General features: G+C 32.4%; 1 protein-coding gene across 4 annotated transcripts in view; it reads right to left on the reverse strand.

Annotated features, from left to right (window-relative positions):
• Positions 1-3,600: 3,600 nt before the first annotated feature.
• The window catches only part of LOC140435564 (uncharacterized), a 147,969-nt gene continuing 125,516 nt past the window's right edge, over positions 3,601-26,053 (reverse strand). For all 4 annotated transcript variants that reach the window (XM_072524313.1, XM_072524311.1, XM_072524310.1 and 1 more), the window contains exons 3-5: positions 25,022-25,537; positions 18,066-18,330; positions 3,601-5,875 (exon numbers count right to left, since the gene is read on the reverse strand). In XM_072524313.1, the coding sequence (XP_072380414.1) occupies positions 4,366-5,875; positions 18,066-18,330; positions 25,022-25,537 (2,291 nt within the window). In that variant the 3' untranslated portion in view covers positions 3,601-4,365. The remainder of the gene's footprint in view (positions 5,876-18,065; positions 18,331-25,021; positions 25,538-26,053) is intronic.

Raw genomic sequence — 26,053 nt, forward strand, 5'->3', positions numbered from 1 at the left:
ATAAATTAATGATTAAATAAATTAAAAATAATGAAAGCATTTCGAGACAGGTGGTATGGTAGCACTTTAATAGAATCAAATTAACTATTTAATTATTTTAAAGAAACTTAGTAACTACATTTTTATCGATTTATTGCTAATAATTAAAGCACTTTAAATTTAAAAACAAGACAAATCTATTAAAAATATTTAATCCAACTATTAGCTAGAGACATGTAATTATGTTCGTCTACATTATATTAGATTAAGAGACTCCTAGTTTCATAAATTTTACCTGGTTTTACCAATATATAGATAATTGAGAGATCACTTGTCAATTTATTTCTAAAAAATATATAATTTAGCTGTACTATTCTTTCATAAAACGAAAGCAACGTCTACATGTAAACGAAAATAAATTCATTTAAATTGTTCATAATAATTTTTAAAGCAAATATACGATAACAATGTTGGCATATTTATCTATTTTATTTCGCATTTGAGCACATCACTTATTGATTCATATATTTTACGATTTAATGCATATTATTTGTTAGGATGCTTCAGAATTGCAATGGATGCAACGAATGCCTAGTTTGCCATTAATGTATTGACACAAATGTGTATGACTGTTAATCAGCCTCTATAGGTCTGTTTCCTTGATTATATTGTGGATGATCTAGTGTGGATAGTTGGTTCAAAACTTGGCCAGAAAACAAAAAGTAGTAAAGAATAAGGTAGTATATAAGTAGTAGTATAAAATCTAAATGGATTTGCTATTTAGACTAAAATACGTTGGTGTGTCACATCGACTTATGGATGAGCAATACGCTAAGATACGGGGGATTGAGTCTCGGTGTTAGTCAATCCATCTCTGAACATCTGCATCACTCGCACTATGAGCATTTTCCTCACGCTTCCGTTAAATATGCACATTCTACAAACGGTAAATCATTTGCACAGTTGCCCCCACTTCGAGCTGACTTTTGGAGTGTCTTTACCGATATGCTTAAGCGTGTGAAATATTTAGTGTAGACTGGTAATAGATATCGTATACTTGTTAGTCGTCTGCAGACCTGTGTGAGAATTTCTCTCATCCCGCGAGTTCTTAAGTTACCATATAGCTTGTAGGGTTAAAGAAAATTCTGGTAAGTAAATGTAAGTTTTTTGATATACAGGATGTTTTATTATTGTTATAATATAACAGAAAGACGGCTTTAGATATAATTTTAATGCAAGGCATCTGCCACCCGCTTATACGCATTTCAACCTTATTAGGTATCATTAGAGCGTCATATGCAGAGGTTTCGCCAAGTAAGAAATCTTAGGATTTCTAATGCTGTTATTATGTTTAAATTAATTATGTTATTATGTTTAAATATAATTTTAGATAGTATACAATGGGTAGAGGACGAATACTTGTAGACTTATGACAAATTGGATATGAAGATATTCAAAGAGAAGAGATGATAGCTAACATACCGTGGACCGCCAAGAACAGGGCCAAAATCGAGAAATGATGGAAGATGACAGACGACTAGACATCGAAGATGACGCTCTTGGTGAATACAGTGAACATATTAATAATCAATACAACATAGACAATCGTGCATATGTGTCTCGACACCATTTTTATCCAGGAATATAGATAATAAGTAAGCTGAAAAAAATACTTAGTATATCAAAGATGAACAGTAAGGATTTGGAAGCATAATATTCTGTACTAATGTGGTATTTTTAATCAGATAAATAGATGAGAAATTAACAGAATACAACAAACCAGCCCACCTATTATACAACAGAAAAGTACTTAGATATCACAACCTAATAGAGAACATGTATGTGAGAAACAAAATTAAAATAAAATTGCAGACAGAAAAAACAGTTAATGTGTACCTTAATTTTATTTCGTGAACAATTTGTTATTTTGTATAACGCTACAGGTTTACCGTTTCTCTCTCTCTCTCTCTGCTTCTGAAATTGTCCACTAGTTAGTTCAATTTCTACTTCTTCATAACGAAAAACAAAAAAAATATTTTAGTTTGGTAAATATGCTAACATTGTTTTTTATTCATTATTATTAATTCTCTTCAGTAATAATTTTCTTAAACTTTTTCACGAAAGGAAAAATGTACAAATATTTGAAAAAGTTGTTTTTTTTAGTCATTAATATTTTAGGCTATAAGTAAAAGATGATAGACGTTAAAATACACCCAAGCTGTATCAATAGCTAAATACCGGAATCAAAGATCTGTATTCCAATATAAATTTAATTATTCAGTGCTAGCCAAACATAATTACCCCCCTCATATCTTCGGAACGATTCTACTTATAATAGTTAAATTTGGAGGGAGGAAATAAACGACCGTAAGCTTCCTAACTAGTCTTAACAGGTGACATAATAGCCATAGATAAGGTTATAGAGCCACTGTGACCGATAATTTTAAGTGGGACCTTATTTCAAATGACATCTCATTTGAAAGGTATTGAAAGTACCTAAAAGACCTAAACTGGCTTCAGAAGTAGATTCAGCACCCTGGATCATATCCATAAGCTTCGAGAACTAATGAATAGAGCTAAAGAATATGAAATACCGCTAGCATTAATCTTCATAGATTTCGAGAAGGCTTTCGATTCTATATATTCCAAGGCAGTAATAGAAGCTTTGACCAACCAAGGTATTGACAAACCATAAATAAACACTTTAGCAAATATATACAGACAAGCAAAAGCTGCGAAATATTCGAGACTGGACAAACATGACTGTAGACGAATTATTCCACGTTGCAAAAGATAGAGAAGCCTTTAAAAATGTGGTCGCCAACCTCCGTTAATGGGGACGGCATAGGAAGAAGAAGAAGCAAAAGCTAAGGTAAAAATTTATGAAAACACTTTATATAATTTTCCACTACCAAAGGCATCCGACAAGGAGACGCAATATCACCAAAGCTTCTTCACTGCAACTCTAGAAAATATATGCAGCAAAATGAACTAGCAGAACAAAGGTCTATCCATTAATGGAGAATACCTCAGCTAGCTTAGATTTGCAGACGACATCGTTGTGATTGCTAATAATCCTGCAGAACTACAAAAACTTATAAGCGATCTAAATGCAGCTAGCAATGAAGTTGGCTTAAAAATGAACTTGACAAAAACAAAAACCATGTACAACAAGCTAGTGGATGTCCAAGATGTAATAATAAACAACACTGCACTTAGACAGTAGACGAGTATGTATACCTGTGGCAATTAATACATAAATCTGGTTCCTTACTTTCAGAAATCAACAGAAGAATGAAACTGGCTGGAGCATCTTTTGGTAGAAATGCAGTTATATTTAAATCGACAGATGCCACTTCACCCGAAGAAAAAAACATTCGATCAGTGTATACTACCCATTTTGACATACGGCTGAGAAACTTGGACATCAAAGAAAAAGATATTGATGTAATCCACAGAATCAACTCTTTAAAATAGCAGTATGTGGGACATTTAGCAAGGAGAACTGACAATAGATGGTCCACTAAATTTATATTGTGGCATACCAGAGGCGGCAAGAGATCAAGATGACGTCAAAATTTCCAAATTTAAGATGAGACTATGATGCAATCGTTGCATATTCGTTTAAAATTAAAAACTTTGTCTTCAACTAAACAGTGCATTTGTCACAATATTGGAAAAAATCATTACTGAAGAGGATGTTGTCACTAAAATGGTAACCTATTTCACCTAACATAATTTAAAATTTTACAAATTGAGAGAATGATATACAAATAGGGATTGTTCCTTTCATGTTTTAAGGAACATAGTAACATTTAAAAATTTAAAGACAAAATCATTTAATACAACCTTCCTTTATCTCACACAAATAATATACAACTAACAATACGGATTGATACATCTAGAATTTCAGAGCAAAATATTTTGTAGAGGATGCCAGCCTGAGGAAGGCTTTTATGATAACCTCATTTATTGATACGATAGGTCTGCTCCGAATATAAATATATGTGTATGATAATAAATAATTGCAATCCTTATGAATGAGCATATGCTCTTTTATATAATTACAACAAAAAGATCTATAGAATATATATGTGAGATATTCAATTTCTTTCTATAACTTTGTGTCTAGGGGACACGATTATTTTTTCGTTCAGGATGACAAACAAAATTTCTCACCTTCAATCCCACTCTGAGTATTAAAAGAACTTAATACCAATTTATAAGATTATCACTCTTGCATCAATTTGTTAATTTAACAGAAAACAAACAAATCATTATAGATTCGTTATTGGCACTATATGTATATTTTTGAATGTAAAGTAATAGAAAATAATTTATTAGATCTATAAACAATTCAGGTATTATCTGAAATTAAGGCACGTTTCATACTTTCTCACCTTTAGAACGGCAGTAACAATATTTTCTAAGATATGCATCGCTAACACATTTACTATGTTCACTATAACTATCTAATCTACTAATATCACCAGACAGAGAAAAATTTGAAGTATTTATATCACCGATATAACCTACCGTAGTTTCAAATATAGCTTTGGGGCTAGTTTGGAATTGTAAGAGCACATAAGAGTCGTTCTTTGCGGAAAAATTTTGGGATATTCTAACATCTAGTACTTTGGAGAGGGAGTATTTGGCACATCTGTGATCACTATTTCTTGAACGAATAATATCGTGTATTACATTCAGTGTAAAAGTTGCTAGTTTAGTTTTAATTTCTGTACTCAAGGTTTTTTGTTTGTATCCCGCACAGGTGCACCAATGTTGCGCTATGGCAGCATCCGCGCAAGACCGATCTGCATCCACCTCTTCAAATAGCGACTTGCATTGTGGACATGCTTCACCTGGGGTAATCTTATAATCACGACCCGACAAGACCAAAATATGCTTTAGAGTCATGTGAAGGTCATAGGGACATGTTAATCTGTTCGAGTTAATTTTAAAATTTTCATATTCTTTAGGAAATCCTTCTTTAAACCAGCTGGGAAAGGATACATAAATAAAGGGCAATCTTTCCTCTAACCATCCAGTATCTGTAAGTCTTATACCTCCAAATCTCATTCCATGGTCGCTAAGAAATATAACTATTGAGTTATTGGTAATACCTTCATTTGTTATATCTTGTAACAAATGTTTTACTTTATCATCCATACCTGAAGGACTATTAACTTCATTATGGCTAAAGGAGTTCATCCAGAAAAAGCCAAAATTGGGGTAATTTTTAAAAGTTACTGCAAAATCTTTAGCTAGATTCATTATTCGTTCCCCAGCTGTTTCTGGACCTGTACAGTACACGACTCCATCTTTGGTAATCTTGTGTAAATTTTCTGTGCCTAATATATAAGGTCTGTAATAGTAATCTGCAGGGGGCTTGGTAAAACCAACTTTTCTATAATTAAATGTATTTATTGACGCAGAATCTTCTGCATAACCAGTAATAAAACCTAATTTTTTAAAATCGTACCAAATCATAGGGCAACTATCTAATTTTCCTAAGGCTTTGGGATTACACACTTGGTAACCTCTACTATTATTAAAACCTGTTAAAATAGCCATGAGATTGGGAAAAGTATTGTCATCCATCTTGTTATACCCCTTTAAAGGAATCCATCCATTTTCTTCAACAAATTTATGCGTATTGGGCAAGATTCTAATAAAATTCAGTCTGGAAATACTGTCGATTCCTATAAAAAGGATGCTGAACGGATTTGTTGTATTGTCAAAACTCTCTAGTTTCTTCTGGATCGTCTCGTCGATTATTGTGGCTGCGTGGACGTTTTCGTATACCTGGCGTCTCTTTTCTTTATCCAGACATTTCACGTATACTGGATCTCGGAAGATGGTAACTTTGCTATCGAAGTACTTACAAGTTGAACGTCTGAAAGCACAATAGAATAGACTTTAAATTTGCCCAAACAACAATTGTTTTTAGTTATGGCAATTCACACGAACGTTAAAAAGTAAATAAAATACATAGTAAGATCTCAAAGAAGTTCCAAAACTGTTTTCTTGTGACATGTTTAAGTTAATATTGTGTTTATATGCGGTTAAACCATAATTCATCGTAATAAAAATGACAATATTTAAAAAATAAGCTGTTATTTTAACCTGTAGATGTATATTAATTGGCGCTTTGTTTTAACTATTTGATAAATTACTTACTTGACCTTGATTTTGTAGGAAAATAGTCGTGCTTTTGAGTTGAAAAATCTGAGGATATGATATTCTGATTTTTTATGTGTTATGTAATATATATAATTATATCTATTAGTATGTTAGTCTTTTAGTATTAGTAAGTCTACTGCAATCTGTTCTTAGGTTTACTACACACTTTTCTTCATTACGTAAGCTGAGTACAGCTTCTTTGACTTTTCCCTTTTTGTTGTCTGTTTCTTTCATATCAATTTTGATATCTACTGTGGTCATTGTCACAGACATGTTTGCATATTTGGGATCTCCGTTTGTGAATGTTTGATTCATGCTCGTTAATCCTGACATTTAGTTTCTCCCACATCAAAATTGTTGCCTTCCCAAGATATTTTACAGATAAAGTTTTTTGATTTATTCTTTGCAGTGTTTGTTTGGTTTTTAACAGAATATATCTCAGTGTATTGGTTGTTTTAATGTTGTGATATTATACTTATTCCCTATTCTTTTTAAAAAAATTTCCGATAAACCCTTTACATGCGGTATTGTAGTCATCTTCAAATCTCTTCTTATGAGCACTTCTGGATTACTTGTGGTTTTATTTTGTTTCCTTTGACCAATCTTTTAAAATTCCTTGTTTATAAATGACAATAGGTAGTAATTTTTTGTTAAAACCTTTATTAGGAGGTTTTTTCTTCCTGAAATGCATTTTCATTAAAGCAGGTGTTTTGAACTCAATCATACAATATAATCTTTTGATTATTCCCTTTTAACAATACAGAACACACCAGACATAACAGGCATCCAACTACTATAAATGAGTCAGAAATAAAACGAATATTTTAGTTCAAATATAAAGTAAATACTGGCAGAGTATTTCAAAACAAAGATGGGACACGAACTTCTATGGAACTCAGAAAGAAAGATGACGAATGATCAGAGGACAAAGATAAGACAGAGGACAACTAATAAAAACGAAACACATTCAGAAGGAAACATGTCAAATTACACACTACTGTACATAATGAACCACCAACACCAGAGGTGACGGCAAACGAAGAAATAAATAGTGGGGAGGAAGAGGTAAACGAAACATTAGGAAAAAAATAAACAACTACTAAAACTAATCCAAAAAATATTAGCACAAAACAAAATTCCGCAAGAAAGGAATCCTTATGCTTCCTAATACTATAATTAAGAAGTATTAGGAAGCATCCTAATACTTCTCTTCAAAAAGGGAGACAAATCGGACCCGGCAAATTACAGAGGAATTAATTTATTAAACAAAACACCAAAATTATCAACCAAGTGATAGCAAATGAACTCAATGAAATTATAACACTAGCAGAAGAAGAGAAAAGTTTTAGGTCGGAAAGATCATGCACTGACGCTATATTTATAATGAGGCAAATGCAAGAGAAATCATTTGAATTCAACAAACTGACATATCTATGTTTCGTGTACTTTAAAAAGGCATTTGGCCGGGACAAATTAAAGGAAGTTATCCACTTATTGTGCACAAGAAACACAATAAAAGTAAAACTAGAAGAAGAACTCACTGACCCTATTAAAGTTGGCAATGGGATAAGACAGGGAAATTCCATGAGTCCTCTATTGTTCAACCTGATTATGGATGAAACAATAAAAAAAGTAAGAACTAAAAAAGTATATTAAATGGGAGAAAAACGACTAAAAATAATCTGCTATGCAGATGACGCAATACTACTTTCTCAAAGTGAAGATGATTTACAACGGATACTGCACCAATTTAATATAACCGCCAGAAAATTTAACATGTTAATTTCCCCAGAAAAGACAAAACGTATAACAGCAAATTTACTAAGATGTGGATTGGAGCTGGAAGGTCAGATAATAGAACAAGTGATGGAGTTTACAACAGAAGTGGAAGATCAACTAAATAGAGCAAACAGAGCCGCAGGTTACCTGAATAAATCAATATGGAGAAACAAAAATATCGGGTAAGAAACGAAAGGCAGAATTTACAAAACAGTCATCAGACCAATAAGAACCTACGCGGCAGAATCAAGATCTATTACAAAGAGGACAAGAAGGATGTTATAAACAGCAGAGATGAAAACACTTAGCAAAATTAATGGTAAAACACTATGGGACAGAACTGGAAGTACATATACACGACGTAGATGTAAGGTAGAGAACATCAAAGGACTGGGTAAGAAATAAAAGAGTAGAATCGAATGATCATATAAGCACAATAACAACAAATAGAGTAGTAAAGACCGCAAAAGACGGTTCCACAATACGAAGACGATCAGTAAGAAGAGCACGAAAACAATGGAACGACAACTTATTGGAGGAACATTGAAAAACAGGGAGAGTCATGTCTACATAAAAAGAAGAATAAGAAAAAGATTATTCCCTTTATGAAATTTATGTTGTGGTTTGAGTAATAATTTAAATAATTGTTGCTGTGGGTTGGTTTTCTGAATGTGACTTATCTTCTTTTAGAGCTTTGGTAGCTTTAAAGACCTCTGTACTAATATTTGCTTTTAATTTTTCGCTTTTTTCCAGTTCCCTTTGGCACAGTACTCTACATTCTTCCTTTTTATGTTTTGGTAGTTGTTTGTAAAGAAAGTTTGTGTGACAAAAGAATGGTACACTGATTATTTTACCACTGCACGGAAATCTAATAGAGTGTATAAAGAAAATAAGCATAACCCTCTTAAATACAATATACAGATATTTTCTAACATCTTATAAATTCGTCTGTAGTGAATACGTGGAAGAATTCCTTGTTGAATACCAAACTGCCTTTAGACCGGGCAGGTCTGCTTGGCACTATGTCAAATATCAGAAAAAACCAACGAATTCCATATTTAAACTTTCCACGTTTTTATAGATTTTCAATCAGAATATGATAGCATTCTAAGATGTAAACTCTATAAGTAAAAAGTCGTTGATGAAATTAACACTTCTACAAAAAAATACAATTTGTAAAACGAGAAAAATGAACGGAGAAAAACAGATGATTATGAGGGAAGCCGATTTATACAATATGAGAAGTATATTTAATAAATCAAAGCAAATTATGACATACGCTTATAGACTTAATCTTCCGCACCGAACAAAAAGTTAAAGAAAGTTAACTCATTTTCTAACTGTCGAAGAAATTATGAATAAGCATAGTCCTAGCGAACGGTTAAATTGAGATTCATCCTGTTAGTGCTAACATATGAGTTAAATATATGGAGTATTTCTACAACAGATTTAAATTATCTGCTTAGCTTCGATAAAAAAATCTTAATTAGTATATATTTGGTGCAATATTTGAAAACGGCACCTGGTGAAGGATATATAACATCGAGTTCTATAATAATAATAAAAAAAAGCAGATGACAAGAATTTTTTTCTTCTTTGAACGACATTTATTTAACACTGCTCGTCCTGCGACCAATTAGCTTATATTTCATTAACTATTATTCTATGACGAGTTTTCGACTGACCTGCTATTTATAAGCTCTCTATCAACCTAAATATCCAGAGCTCTTTTATCAAAGACATCAAACCTTCTCATACCAACAGTGAATTCCAAAGAAAGCTACCCTACTATGCTTAAAATTCTTCTGTTAGGACCTGATTGGTATTGATGCAACCTACATGGGTCCGAGAGGGAGATAGTTCAGATTTGTCTACTCACTTACTCGCTTTATATTTTTATTTATGAACTCAGAAGGAGCACTTATTTTTAAGTCTTGTAGACACGAAAATTCACTATAAATCCTCTGAACTTCCTAGTCGAAAGTATTAAAAAGGACACTAGTGGCAAAAGAAATAGCTCTGCGCTTTCTGTGACGTAAAGGGAGCATTTGATAATATTTCATTTTTTATCAAAAAAAGAGCACTAGTAAAGAGGAGCATTAAAGCCCCACTAATATGACGGATTCAGTTAATGCTAAAAACCAGTATTAGCACTGATTGTAATGAAGGAAAATATGTAACTGTGACAGCAGTAAAGTGGTCCCTGAAGGAGGAGTACTATTGCCCCTTTTGTGGTCTCTAGTTATGGATGACCTCATCACTAAGTTGAATGATTCTGGTTTTATATCCCAAGGTTAGGCAGATGACGTAGTTGTTACAATTAGGAGCAAGCATGACCAGACTATATCTGGTCTCATGGTGCTCGAAGGAGGGCTGAAATGTTAATCCCAGCAACACGACTATGATACCTTTCGCGGGGGGACGTAAATACAATTTACAGGCTCCAATTATTATGAATGGAATCACACTAGACTATTTCAAAGAAATCAAATATCTGGGGGCAACCCTAGATCAAAAACTCATCTGGAATAGTCACATTCAAAAAATCTTATCCAGAGCCTTGGTAGTAAGTTGGACCTGCCGCAAGACATTTGGAACCACTTGGGGCCTAAAACCGAAAATGACCCCCTGGTCATATAAAACGATTATTAGGCTTATGATCACATACGCATCACTCATATGGTGGCCAAAAACACAACAAACAACAGCTAACGCGAAGCTGCAAAAAGTGCAGCGGCGAGCTTGTCTGAGAATCACAGGGGCAATGTTAACATGTCCCACTGCAGTTCTAGAGGTGATGCTGAACTTGCAGTTCTGCAATATTAGGAAGGCAGTAACTATCACATTAAAACTGGTGCCATTAAAACGAGATCTAGTTTGCCATCTAAAAATCTTGAAAGCAATTCAACTTCTTTAGCTCAAGCAGTTTAACTTCTTTACCCACCAAATAGGTAAGAAAGTTGAAGCGAAACTGGAAGAAGGTTCACTCGTATGGTATACGGATGGATCTAAGATAAATGAAAGGACAGGAGTGGCAGTTACTGGGAACAATTTTAAGCCATCCAAATCTCTTGGAAACGTCCCATTTTTCAGGTAAAAATACATGCTATAGACTCTAGTTCCTAAGAATGTCTCAACCAAGACACTCGTAAGGCAAAACTCTTTATTTTATCAGATATCCAAGCCGAATTAAAGTCTCTAGTCATTTACTTGTGAGTCAAAGCTAGTTTGGGACTGTAAACAATCCCTCAAGAAGCTGGTGGAATGCAATAATGTAACTTTGATGTGGGTGCCAGGTCACAAGGTAGTTGCAGGAAATAGGAAGCTGATAAGGGACTTATCCTCAGCTCTTCAGGTTCCGGAACCCTTCTGTGTAGTACCTAAAAGCCACATTAGAGAAGAACTCCGGATCTGGGAACTCAACCAACTGAGATTACATTAGTCTAACACACCAGGAGAAAGGCAAGCAAAAATGTTCATAAAAGTGTCGCCTATTGCATTCTGTCGCATTCTCGAAAAGAGCAAAAAATATATCAAAATGGTCACTGGCCTCTGAGATATCATCTAAAAAATGGTCAAATCAAAAATTGAGAACTGTCGTTTGTGTGGCAATGAAAAAGAAACGGTAGAACATGTACTATGCAACTGCGTAGCACTGCTCTGCAAACGACTAAAATTCACAGAAGATGTCAGTCTAGCACTCTCTGACTTAGAAAAAAAGCCACCTAGGAAGCTAATCAGCTTCATTAGAGGTATTGGCATCCAAGAGTTTAACTAGATTAAGATATCCACAAAAGATCTTTATAAGTCGAAGTGCGGTGAGGCTGCATGACCCCACATAATCTTTATCTAAGTCTTGTTCTGGGCTATCTCTTTTTCTCTCGTGTCCGTTTGATTCCCACGATTTGGGAGAATATATTGTCAGGTACGACCCATCCATATCAACTCTTAGGGCATCACCTTGGCAACGTTTTTCTCTTTGTGCTTTGCATCTTATTAACACGATAGTATTACACCTCAGGATTGGGAAGCGCGGATTTGCTGATAGAGCATAATGTACATGTGTATGTATATAGGTATTGTTCTGAAGCTATTTTCTTGTGACATTTTAAAGTAATTACTCTTTTAATGGGAATAAGCCACAATTGAAGGTTAAAGTAAGTTTATTCCACTTCAGAAATTGTTCTCAAAATACAAACATTAATAAATTAAACACATTTTGTTTTTTGTTACTTGGTGAAAAATATTCTAATAGTTTAATTTCATCTGACTTATTTATATTAACAATTCAGACATATACTATACATTTTAAAGTAGATGACTTTAAAATGATATTGCCAATATTGCTGAGTTGCGTGCCAGCGACGACTTTATTCTAAAATAGTTGATAAGATTACATTAAATTAACTTTAACTTGAGAATATCCATCAGAAGAAAATCATAGCACGTAATTCGTCTTTAAAAAGAAAACCACATGCCATCATAGCAGTAAAATTCTCCTGTTAGTGATTTCATAGTAAACTATGAGAAAAAAAACAGAAAAAAACCTCATAATACTATCCCGACATGGTAAGTATTTGGTCTTACATTCAGTTTACTCTCAATAAACACCAAGTTCTGATTTTTTATATTTGTTATTTAAAAAACATAAATTATGTATCCTCGATATATTACTGACTTACTAATACTGGTATTTTCCTTTTATTAACTTGCTATTTTAATATGGGTAACCAGATCCCACTACATTCTGCCGAGGAATTTGCCGTGGCTCATTCTCATTAAAACAGTGTATATGTATGTTTTATGTTAACAACTCTACAGTTAATAACATAGCCAAAACCTCTACAGATTGAACGAATTTAAAACGGAACATACAATTTAATATATGTCTGTTTGAACTGCATTTGAAATAGTGGACCAATATAAAACTTGGACAAAAATAAATCCATACCCGGTGATAGACATTGTATAAAATATCGTTCAACTATCTGTCTCCTTTAAAGGAAAGAGAAGCTTGCCTAATAGTCGGAGAGATAGAGCCGAAATTTTGAACTGATCAGAGTAATATGACATTTCTCTATTGGAATTCTCTATATTCATATGAATTTCTCTATATTCATTGTAACTGGGTTAAGACTTTGCCTTACAGGCGGACGCTCCTCGTGGTACAGGGGGTGGCTATACAGGGATGAAGTTGTAATTTTTTTCGGAAAAATTAACGATCGATAACATGGCTAAAAATTTGCCCAGAGTAAGATCTTGGTATAACTAGACGAAATCTTAAAGGGCGGACGCGAGAGTGGATACATAAGGGGCGGCGGACAGGGGTGAAATTGCAATTTTTTGGGGAAAACTTAACGATAAGTAATATGTCAGTAATTTTCATGGCTCATTATTTAGCCCCTAAAAACTCTAAATCCAAAAGAGCGGACAGCTGGGTTGGTACAGAGAGCCATAAAACGGGGTCAAATGTACCACTTGCCTGCGCATTTTAGGTCTTGGTAACAATTTTCAAACTGATTTTATTATGATATTTTTATACCGATTGATTTGAAAATTTGTATGCTCACTTCTGTTACTATTCTGAAAAGCGTCAAGTAGAGTTTTCCTCAAAATTTTCCAAAAAAATTTCCGTAAATGAAAATTTTCGTAATTTTTTCTCAATCTCATTGATGTCATCATCTTCGTCACTTTCACTTTCAATAATATCACATTCATTATCTGCTTCATTTTCAATCACTACTTCTCAAACTGATTCTGGCATCTGAGGTCCATTAAACCATTTGAATTTATATGTTTCATCTTCAAACTCCCAACCATGTTCTTCATCAATCAATTCTGTTGGTACTTTTTTATGAGCATTTGTCCAAATATTTGAAATATAATGGGCTCGCAGTAGATGTTGGTGTAATTCATCTTGACATGGTGGTAAGATTGAAGCATCGTTTTTTTTTAAAGGCTCGTTCACATTATGCAACTTATACTGCCGGTTAAATAGTGAAAATCTGACATCGTTTACTTTTCTTTTTGGAATTGTTCTCGTCAGTCATGTTCCCTATAAGTGACATATGAAAGTTTCTAAGGTTTCAAAAACTTCATTACAATCGAAGTCAGTTTCACCAAGTTGGATAAAAGCATCTTGATTCTTATTACATTTAGCGCATGGGTCTAGAATTACTGATCTAAATGGAACGCTCATCATTATTATTTTAATATTTTAAAATAATAATGATGCAAAATTAATGTCCAAACAGAATTTGTAAAATTATAATTAACTAATGAAAAAAAAAATTCAATCAATTTAAAAGTTAAAAAAAATATTGAAAATATCTACAAAGTAAATTTGAAAACTTAAAAAATTGATAATTCAACTATTAAATTGATTTTTATTAATAATTATTTGTAAAATGTTAAAGGAATTCTACAAATTGAAGTTTACTTATTGATAATTAGAAATAATATATTTTGTATTTGATTATTAATGTAATAATAAATCAAATTTTTCTTATCTGAACAACCATTATTTATGCAATATAAATTTAAAAACCTTTTTATTGTAATAAAAAATACATAAAATTACTATTTGTTATACCAAAAATATTTAATAGTTAATATTATAAAATTACTTTAATTTAATAAAATATCAAATATCAAACATTTATTCAATTAAAAATTAATTCGTAAAATATTTAGATTTAAGAAAAAAATGTGATTTGTAAAGTAAATATGACTTTAGTTTGAAAAAAAAAACATTATCATAATATCATTTTAAAACTACAAAATATTCTATAAAAGATTTAGACGATGACGTAGAGTTTTATCAACTGTTTTAGAAAAGTTTTTCTAAATTTTTTTTTCTTATTGGAAAAATCGTTTGAAAATTTTTGGAAAAAAATCATGGTATAACTTACAGAAAATCGAAAGGATTCTACAAATTAGATTTTACCTCAAAAAATTACGAAAATTTTCATTTACGGAAATTTTTTTGGAAAATTTTGAGGAAAACTCTACTTGACGCTTCTCAGAATAGTAACAGAAGTAAGCATACAAATTTTCAAATCAATCGGTATAAAAATATCATAATAAAATCAGTTTGAAAATTGTTACCGAGACCTAAAATGCGCAGGCAAGTGGTACATTTGACCCCGTTTTATGGCTCTCTGTACCAACCCAGCTGTCCGCCCTTTTGGATTTAGCGTTTTTAGGGGCTAAATAATGAGCCATGAAAATGGCGGACATATTACTTATCGTTAATTCTTCCCCAAAAAATTGCAATTTCACCCCTGTCCGCCACCCCTTATGTATCCACTCTCGCGTCCGCCCTTTGGGATTTCGTCTAGTTATACCAAGATCTTACTCTGGGCAAATTTTCAGCCGTATTATCGATCGTTAATTTTTCCGAAAAAAATGACAACTTCATCCCTGTATAGCCACCTCCTGTACCACGAGGGGCGTCCGCCTGTAAGGCAAAGTCTTAACCCAGTTACAATGAATATATTCCAATAGAGAAATGGCATATTACTGATCAGTTCAAAATTTCGGCTCTATCTCTTGGACTATAAGGAAGCGATAAGTGGTTTGACAGCATAATAACTGCTTGTGTAGTCTAGTTTTTTCAGTGATTCTAGGCAACCTATTTGGGTGGAGTTTTAACTTGTTCTTGAATGAATTCAGAATCCAGCAGCCCGCTGAAGTATTGGATTTTTATAATATAATTATTTGACAACCTTTTGTTGGCCAACCACCTAAAGCGGAGTTGAGCCGAAATACATTGATTTCGTATGTTCCGTTTTAAATTCGTTCAATCTGTATATCAGTACCATGTAGGACAGAATAGATGGAGTTCCTATCCTATACACGGCAAATTCCAATGGTTGATAAGAAATATTTTATCGGTATACAGAAGCATACAACAATTGTAGATAGGGTGTAATCATAAGCATATAATACAAATAGTCTGAGCGCTGCAATACAGTCCCGTTCTATCCGTGCGACAGTGAAAACTGACACAAAGCAGTCCCTGCACCCCTTTCTAATGGACCGGGTTTATCAACCACGTGACTTGAACGACCAATGGAAAAGTCACGTGGTCGATAAACCCGGCCCATTAGAAAGAGATCCAGACACTGTTTGCGTCAGTTTGTGTTGCAGCGTTCACTCTATTTGTATTATATGTCTATGGATATAACTAAGTAAACGCCGTTGGATTAACTTACCGCATGACATACAGCCTGATAGCAAACTCAATATCTGATATAGCAAACTCAAAAAAGTTCTATGCCGACCTGTATCGTTCCAGAAACGATCCCCTAACTCCTCAAAGCAGAACTTGAAAAGGCAGATAACAAATGTCAACTCAGAAGTAATGCCCGAAATAAGCTACGAAGAAATAGAAAGGGCAGTAAAAGAAATAAAAAGGAATAAAGCTCCTGGAAGCGATGGAATCCTAGCAGAAATGCTGAAGGAAGGCGGAGAAGAAGCCATAACATATCTAAAAATACTATTTAATAAATGTCTATTCGAAGGCAACATACCCGAACAATGGAATAATGCTAAAACAATACTAATACACAAAAAGGGAGACACCACAGACCCGAAAAATTTTTGACCAATTTCACTTCTGTCACAACTTCACAAAACCTTTACAAAGATTATTACAAACAGATTAACAATTAAATTTGACGGATATCAACCAGTAGAACAAGTCGGATTTAGAAAAGGGTATAAAGCTCCTGTGACCATCTATATACTTTGAAAATCCTAATAGAAAAGACTAATGAATACAATCTCCCATTATGTCTGGCTTTTATAGATTATGAAAAAGCTTTTGACAGTGTAGAACTGTAGGCAATAGAAGAAGCATTATTCAATAACCGGATCGACTCCAGGTACAGAATATTAATACATAATATTTACGAACAAGCTGAAATGATAGTGACTTTGGGTAATGGAATCGAAACAAGACCAGTAAATATCAAGCGGGGCGTAAGACAAAGAGGCACAATATCTCCAAAATTATTTACAGACTGGGAAAATAAGTAAATCCCTATTAACGGAAGATACTTGAACCATCTTAGATAGGCAGATGATGTAGTACTAAAAGCCGACACGTGGAATGTACTGAATACGATGATTGAAGAGCTACACACAGAATCCCTAAAAAAGGACTGAAAATGAATTTCAGCAAAACTAAACTAATGTCAAATAAAGATGACAAACCTATGATAAACGTCCAAGGGACAGAGATAGAACACGTAGATGAATATACATATCTGGGTCAAAATGTCAAGGTAAGCAAAGAAAATGAGACTACCGAAATAAGCAGACGTGTAAAAATGGGATGGGCAGCATTGGGAAGACTCTCATATGTACTTAAAAATAAAAATATACCTTAAAGACTGCGAAACAAAGTGTTTAATTCCTGTATCCTACCTGTACTTACATATGGAGCTCAAACCTGGACATTCACTAAAATAAATATGGAGAAGATCAGAAAAACTCAGAGAGCTGTGGAACGACAGATGCTGGGTATCTCACTCAAAGACCATAAAACCAATGAAGACATTCGTAATAGAACAAAAGTAAAAGTTACTGTCGAACAGGCAGCTAAACTGAAATGGAAATGGGCTGGACATAACGAACGTCTTAAGGATGGCCGGTAGAATAAATAAATCGGGAATTGGCGACCATATGAAGACAAAAAACCACGAGGAAGACCGCAAATGCGCTGGAGCGGCGATATTAAAAGAACTGCAGGACCAATGTGGAAACGTCTTACAAACAACAAAGATGAATGGCCAGAATTAGGAAAGGCCTATATCCGGCAATCCGAATAGAGAGAAGGTCTTAAAAAAATGACATACAGTCTAGAGCTATGCCATCAATTGTATTGATTAAGATTTATTGACTTACGGAGAAAAATAATAAGTTTATTAGTGGAAAAAATCGAAATTATCTTGCACAACCTGTTTGAAACATTTTATGTTTAAAAAATCTGATTTTACATAGTGATCGCTTAATTATTTCGAATTAACTTAACTTAAACGATATCGACGTGGGGTACCTACATACTTCGAGTCGACTTTAAAATTGATATTTAATTTAGAATTCAGCTGTATACTTACTTGACTCTCTTATCAGGATCCTTGCTGTAGTTTACTCGAGTGATATTCGAATAGCAACAAGTCACTCCATTGTCAGTATAGGACGGAACGCTTTCAGTGTCAACGTGGAGAGTTGCGATATTGTCTTTAACTGTCACGTATGTAAGGAGCTTTTTGTAGTTGCATGGTTTGTATTTCTGCTTGTGGTAAAATCGTTTTGCATCTTTATTGAAAGGATTGTAGTTGGGGATTTTGCATTTAGAACTTGATACCAGATATTCGGGTTCTGAAAAAGCATTATCTTATAAATAACATATAATATTATAGATAAACTCATCAAGGAAATGTTAATTGCGGTAAGCTGTAAGCAATTAGATTATAAATTAATTTAAAATGAAGTGTTTCTCCCAAACCTTTTACCTCTTCGTAAAAATAATATTTTATGGTCAAGAAAACGATTATGAAACGATATATTAATCTTGAAACTGAAACTTCTCGTTTCCGTCAGTTTTCATATAGTATTGTTAAAAAGGATATAAAAAACAGCAAAACAGATTGCAATTTAGGAAAAATATAAAAATAAAGGGATTTAGGAAAATTTTGACAAGGTATGTACCTTAAGTAGAGTTTCATTAGGATTCTGCTATTAAACTATGTACAAGTTTCCTTTTATTTCGTGTTTCTGAATTTTATGTAAAATAAAATGCCATTTATAGCTTATCAAACAACATCAGTAATCTATTATCTTATTCAGGCAAATCCATATTCGATATTTTAATCTAGTTAAAAAACGAATCTAAGATAACGATTTAAACATTTTTAGAACATAGTTCTGGGATAAAAAGATTCTTGTCTGGTACCATCTTCTCTCACACATACATACAAATAGATCTGGGCGGGGATCTGTGAAAAAACGACTAAAGGCTATAGCGGGATAAGATCGTTAAAAGTGCCCCCTCACTGATCAGCACCGCGATTTGTGCTTTCAATAAAGCATATAAAACATGACTTCATACAAATTTTTAGATTCCGAGAGCCCATAGAACCTCTTAAATCTAAAAAAGAAGCTTTTTTCGACTTAATTTTTTGTTGGACGCAATTTTGCTTTAAAAAATCTAAAAAAATTCATGAACATGTATCTTTTAAATATAAAATAGCCTGATTTTTTTCAAATTTTTATATTGAAAATTGAGTTCAGGAAAAATCATTGAAATTTTCAATAATTTCTTAGGTTATGTTAATATCTTTTGGCTAACTTTTAAATAGTAATTTTTTATGCCTTTTTTCTTACACATTATCACATTTTTTTTGTAAAAGTTCCCATTTAACTCTTTCATAAAGATAAAATTCGAAAATACCACGTTTTTTATCCTTTTCGCGCTTTTTTTACCTTACCTCATAATCAGATAGTTAGATATATGCTTTTCCATCTATTTTTTTACGGGCTATGAATCATCATTGTTAAAATAATCATTTTTAACTTACAAATTCTCAAATTGCGAAAAAATCGTGTTTTATCTTAACAGATAGATCTGTTAGAATCTCTTAGAAAAGGCCAACCTTTTCTTTACTTTACAATAATTTTGTTTTGTTCGGCTTTTGTCAATATAACTGCGACACTATTTCACCATTTTAATTTTAATTTTGATATAAGTTTAAATTTTAAATAGTTATTTAGGATTTGTTTGTAGTATCATTTCTTGTTGCCCAAGTAATGATGGCATTTAGTATTAGTTTTTCTTGTAAAGACCTTATTGCCTTTAAAGAGGGAAGAATGTTTAAATTCAAATATGGTTGTGTAAATTAATCAATACATTTTCTCATTTCTGTTCCCTACGATTCCTATAGCATCGATAGGAGATTGGATCTCGCGATCGATGGCGCGGAAATCGATAAGATGGGACAAACGCAAGTTGAAAGTAGACCAATACACACATCTTAAAATTCGTTTGTTCGTGGTTTCGTAAAATAGTGTAAACATTACCGGTAAGGTAAATTAAAGTTACCGGTAAGTTCATCCCTAGTTTAACCTTAACCTATACATTGTTTTGATTGTTTATTGCAAAAATTTAAAATTTGATGATTGCATCTAATCGTTAAAGTTCATTTATTTCACCAGGACTATTGATGAAAATATACTTGATATTAATTTAATTATTCTAAATTATCTCGTAATATACTGTAGTCTGTTTAATTCGCCACAAAATGTAAAAGAAATAATATTTTACCTTAGATTCGCTAATACATTAACTGCTAATCTTAGAGATTACAAATTGTTTTTCGATTTTTTAAATACAAAAAATTTACTTTTTTACATATTTTATAAACTTTCACCTTTATAAAACTAAAAACTTACCACCACCAGCAAAGTAAAAGTAGCTTTGTTAATTTGTATAAGCTGCTAAAGTGTGTGCGTTAAAGACGAATAAAATGCTTAAGTTTTAGAGTGAGAATGTGAAAGTGCATTTTTAGATAGACATTTAACAGAAAGCTGTAAGTTGATGATCAAAATCCATGAAATAAAAAGAAGGTATAAAAAATCACGAACACAACAATAATTCTTCAACAAATCTTCAGAAGAGTATATTCCTTAATCCATTATCTACTAACTTCTTTTTTTATTTTTCGTTTTATAAATTCTGTGCTATCAGGTGTTGCTTTTTGATATTACGGCTTTACTTTTTTCTCACCATTTTACAAGTTCATCAGTCAATGTTTATAGAACAGATATTATTTAAATAGTTTATTTAATGAGGCTATGTTTAAATCGTTCTTCAGATTTATCCATATCACTTATCTCACATTTTTTTTCGTGAAGCACTAATATTTATATAAATTTGTGAGCAACTTTTAATCTATCCAAAATAAATGTGTACAGGATGTTCGTCCATAAACGTCAACAAGTTATGATGTGGGCTGGAATAATTTTTCATCATCGAAGTGTTCCCGTTTTTGTACCATGCACTTTGAATCAATCTCAATCTAATGATTTTATCTTAAAAGCAATTGTCCTTGCATTTGTCACTGCTTCACGTCCTGGTTTATGTTACATGTAGGATAATGTAAGGCCACATACTGCATCGACAGTAAGAGCTTGGTTTCATAATGAAGATATTATACTTTTACCGTGGCCAGGACAATCGCCACATCTTAATCCAATGGAGCATGTATGTGATATGCTTCATAAACAGATTGCTCTTCATCTGCATAATTTTCAAACTACTCAAGGTCTTCAAGGTCTTCTTAAATATAAATGGATCCTATTGCCTCAGATACTCCAGTCGTCAGAGACGAAAATGCCACTGAATCTCTAAAAATCATACGAACAAGCTAAATTTTGCCGACCATATTAATTTTGGGATCCCAAAAAAGATGCAAAAAAGTTTATCACTTTTACCCCCTGGCTTCCCCCTAAAAACCAAGGAGGTAAAAATGCAAAAAAATCAATTTACCAAGACTCTGTACACCGTAGAAAAAATTTTTTTAAATAAAAAATGTATCTCAGATCATTTTAAACAAAAATGTTTGTAAGCATTTTTTGTTTAGAATGAACCGTTCTCTTAGAAACAAAGTTTGAACGACCGTTGATTTTGCATGATTATTAAGCGCGCGAGATCAATGTTCAATACAATTTGTATCAGCTCGACGGTAAAAATTCGATATCTTTTGATTCAAGTGACCTATCGACAAAAGTTAAGATGCATTTTAAAGGTAAAGAGTTCAGCTTTGGTATGCATGGTTTTGTATTTAGCTGCAAATAAACTCAGATTTTATACAAGGATAATCTATCTATACAATCTATCCCTTATATTGACTGGTCACTATAAAGTTTCGATTACTAGTGCCTAATATTTAAAATCTATAGCAACGAATTTTAGTTTTAAGTTTTGGCAGCAAATGTGAGGGATTTGAGATATGATTAAAAAATGCTGGATTTAAACTTTCACACAAAAACAAAATATTTTAAAAGTTTTTTTTTTAATTGTAACCTTAATATTTTGCCTACCACATAGGGTATAATTATAGGGGTTTGAAAGTTGGGGACAGAAGTTACTGGGGTGGAGATAGGACAAGCAAAATAAACGAAACTGTGCGAACGGCACTCAGGGTTTGTTTGGAGAGCTGGGTCGTGGATAAGTTGAATGGCAAGGGGGTTGGATTGGGGCAACTACAAAAAAATGAAACAAAGGGGGTTCTTACATGAATCTCCTGGAACAAATGGACGGACAAAACAACAGGAAGGACCTCTAGCAATTTAAAATGGACGCCGCTTCGAGGTGCCAAATTATAACGATTACAACAACTAGTTGTAAATATTAAAATAATTATTAGAAATACAAAAATGGTTATGAGACTTTTCTAAAATAAAAAGACAAATTGGTTCAGAGAAATAAATTAAACATTTATTACTGTCTCAACACAAACAGTTACAAATACAGATACTACATAAAGACTATATTAATAGCCATAAAAGTAAATATAAAAATAACAAAGAAAAACTTACATGTGTCATATTCGTTTACAAGTGGGAATTGCTACATAACTTACAAACGTTACTGGGCTATTAACTGTGGCAAATAAAAAATTATTACAAGTAAAGAAATATCTTTTAAATAAAACTATTCATAAATAAGTTAACCTTTTTTTAAAAACATAACAAACCAATGTCAAAAATAATAAAACTAGCCGTCAGAAGATCTACAATATTAATTATCAAAATTTAAATTGTTATGAAAGCAAAAAACTACTTTAAAATTAAAACACAAAAAGTTACCTGGATTTCACTAAAAAAAGCACTATAACTTCTGGGGATGAAAACTGGGTTGGAAATATCTGAACACGAATAAATTCATCTCTAAAACTGCCAAAAAGCCTGGGATGACAACCAGGGAGAAACAAAACTAGGATGGAAACAACGATTCTTCCAAATCTCACTTAAACTGCAACTGAACCATTAAATTGATTAAACTGCTACACATTTTCCATGAAAAGGAACAAAATAGAATACTTTCAAATTCGACGTAGAATTTTGGACATAACAATACAAATTAGAAGAAACATTTTTGACTAACACTATAAGCGACTATAACCGACAGCCGTCTTAGCGAGAGTGAACAATTATATTTCCGGCAAAAACTTCTCAGCGATCTAAATGGATGTTTATTTAAAACGCATATTTCGAGCGGTTTTGATCAAAGAAAATACCAAGGAAATATAAGCAACTCTAAAAATGGTTTATTTTACTCGGTGACGTAAAAAGAACGAAATACTATTTGAGTTTTAACTTGTACGATAGGAACAGAGAAACACGGAAAACATTCTTCGTTATTTTAATATATATATGAGGGGATTTCAATTTAATACATATACGAGGAGATTTCAAAATATATATCAAGGAAAATGCAAATACTACATAATTACACTAGTAGTCTACAAAATCCGTCTTCTTAAATGCATTTCCCATAACGTGTGATCGTTTGTAATGTAAAACATTAAATTCTGCATTTTTTATTCATATTTCAAATGCCTCATATTTGTTACCACAACTCAAAATTAAAATTTCATGTCATAGATTTTAAAGATTGATCTCTAAAAATGGAAATTTTACTACAACCTGGTCAATGAAAGTGATCAATTTTATTGATGTCACAAGAATCGTAAAAAATGGCAAAAATCGCGCCACGGTAATTTATTTAACACCTTTATAAAACTGAATTTATTCTCGGCAAAGTAGAAAAAATGCTTATTAAAGCTGCACCTTTTGCCTTTAAAATGCATCTTGATTTTTGTCGATAGGACATTTAGATCAAAAGATATCGAATTTTTACCGTCGAGCTGATACAAATTTTATTTAACATTTATTTATTTTTTATTTATTTTATTTATTTATTTTTTAGTTAACATTTAACATTGATTTCGCGCATGTAACTGACATGCAAAATCGACGGTCGCTTCAAGCGTTGTTTCTAAGAGAACGGTTTATTCTACACAAAAAATGCTTATAAATATTTTTGTTTAAAATTATCTCAGCTGCATTTTTTATTTGAAACATTTTTTTCTACAATGTACAGATTCTTGGTAAATCGATTTTTTTGTATTATTACCCGCCTTCGAGGGAGGTTTTAGGGGGAAGCCCGGGGGTAAGTGGAGTACACTTTTTTGCATCTTTTTTGGGGTCTCAAAATTAATATTCTCTGCAAAACTCAGCTTGTTCGTATGATTTTTAGGGGTCAACTCTCTGACGACTGGATTAAGAACGAAAATTATAATTTGATTTGAAGCATGCCAAGGAGCTGTCAAACTGTAATTAATGCTGCTGAAGGAAACACAGCTTATTTTAAACACACGTGTTTTGTGTTATATTTTTATGTTTTATTTTTTAAGAAAAATTTACGTTAACTCAGTGCATTTCTTAACTTTTCTTTGATTATTTCTTCATAAAGAAATCATAGTACACTAGAATTAAGTTGAATTTATTGCACACTTATCAGGCATTCTAACGGTATGTCACTTGTTAAAATCCAATCAAAAGTTATGTACGTATGAGAAAAAAACTTTGTGTTCCTTAGATAATTTTGATGTGTGTAGTTCTTACAAATTTTGAAAAGTCTGTCTCTTTTTTTTATTTAGCTTAATGACTTGGGAGAATTGGGAATTCCAGCAAGCGATTAAATATTAACTTTAGACTATGGGCTAGTCTTCTACTGTCGGTATTCACTGAAAGATACCAATCCATATACAATAATTTGTACAGATGGTCAATTGTCGCTTATTTACTTAATCCAAAACCCTTATATGGACAACACGTTCAGACATTAAAGCAAATTATTTTTAGTATACCTGAAACACCCTGCATACGGTATACGTGAAACATCCTGTACATGATTTTATGATATTAGAGAAGCTTGAAAATAATTTTATATTTACAATTTGTTAGAAGAAAGCGAATTTGTAAGAAATATACTTTGAATTTTTACCTGAAGGAGGTAACGTAGTTAAATTTAGTAGATAAGTAATCGTATCTGTAGTGTCATCAGTACTTAAACTTTCCAAGATATCACTGGGAGTTATACTGATGGTGCTATTTAAAAATGTATGTGTCGAGTAGCTTATGTTATTACCCGTTACTGAACTAGAAGTACTAGTTAAAGTATTATTAAGCGAACTACTTCTCGTACTTGTTACAGAATTTAAGGTACTACTTATAGTATAACTCATAGAACTACTGGCAGTATCATTATCAACACTGCTAAGGGAACGAGTAACTGGTCTACTAGTAGTGTTCCCACTTAAATCAAAAGTAATACTTGTACTGGATATAGCTGCTGTGATATTTGATGTATTCGTTAAAGGTACAGTATGAAGTATGGAATTAGTTCTACTTTCATGCGAAGTGTTAACACTCTCTGAAAATGTTAGCGTTACAGGCACATCTGCTGATTTGGTGGTAGCACTAGAAATGTTTTGTGCGTCGACTGTGGTTTCGTTTTTAACTAAAAAACAAAATAAATATAATTTTAAACTAAAACTATACAGTTTAAATGAACATTGTGTAATAAAAACAAAAAATTAAATATTGAAACAAAAGTTAATAAAATATTAGCAGGATTTTAAAGTTTTCTGTTTTTGTAATTCCATGGTCTTGAAAGTGTAATTATTTTATTCTATATTTCATATTTTTGCATCAAAATATACGAATGTCAAATTTAAGTTTTGCTACTTAAGGTGGTACATCAAATAGTTGAAACATTTGTACTTTTATCCACTAAATACTAAAACATTAATATTTAAATTGTAACTGTTTTAACCTAACACTTGCATTTGTTAGAAAAATGTCATTGCAGGGATAGTTGATCCTATTAAATGGGGGATACTTGATCCCAGGATCAAGTATCCCACTTTGTGTTTCTTTTAATCTCGTGTTTAATGTAATTAATTTTATTCATGTTTATTTTTTCAGATGCCACGTAAGTACTCAACTAAAATAGGAGCAACGAAAAGAGTTCCAC

Source organism: Diabrotica undecimpunctata, chromosome 3 (assembly GCF_040954645.1).
Source record: "Diabrotica undecimpunctata isolate CICGRU chromosome 3, icDiaUnde3, whole genome shotgun sequence".
In the NCBI taxonomy this organism is placed as follows: Eukaryota; Metazoa; Arthropoda; class Insecta; order Coleoptera; family Chrysomelidae; genus Diabrotica; species Diabrotica undecimpunctata.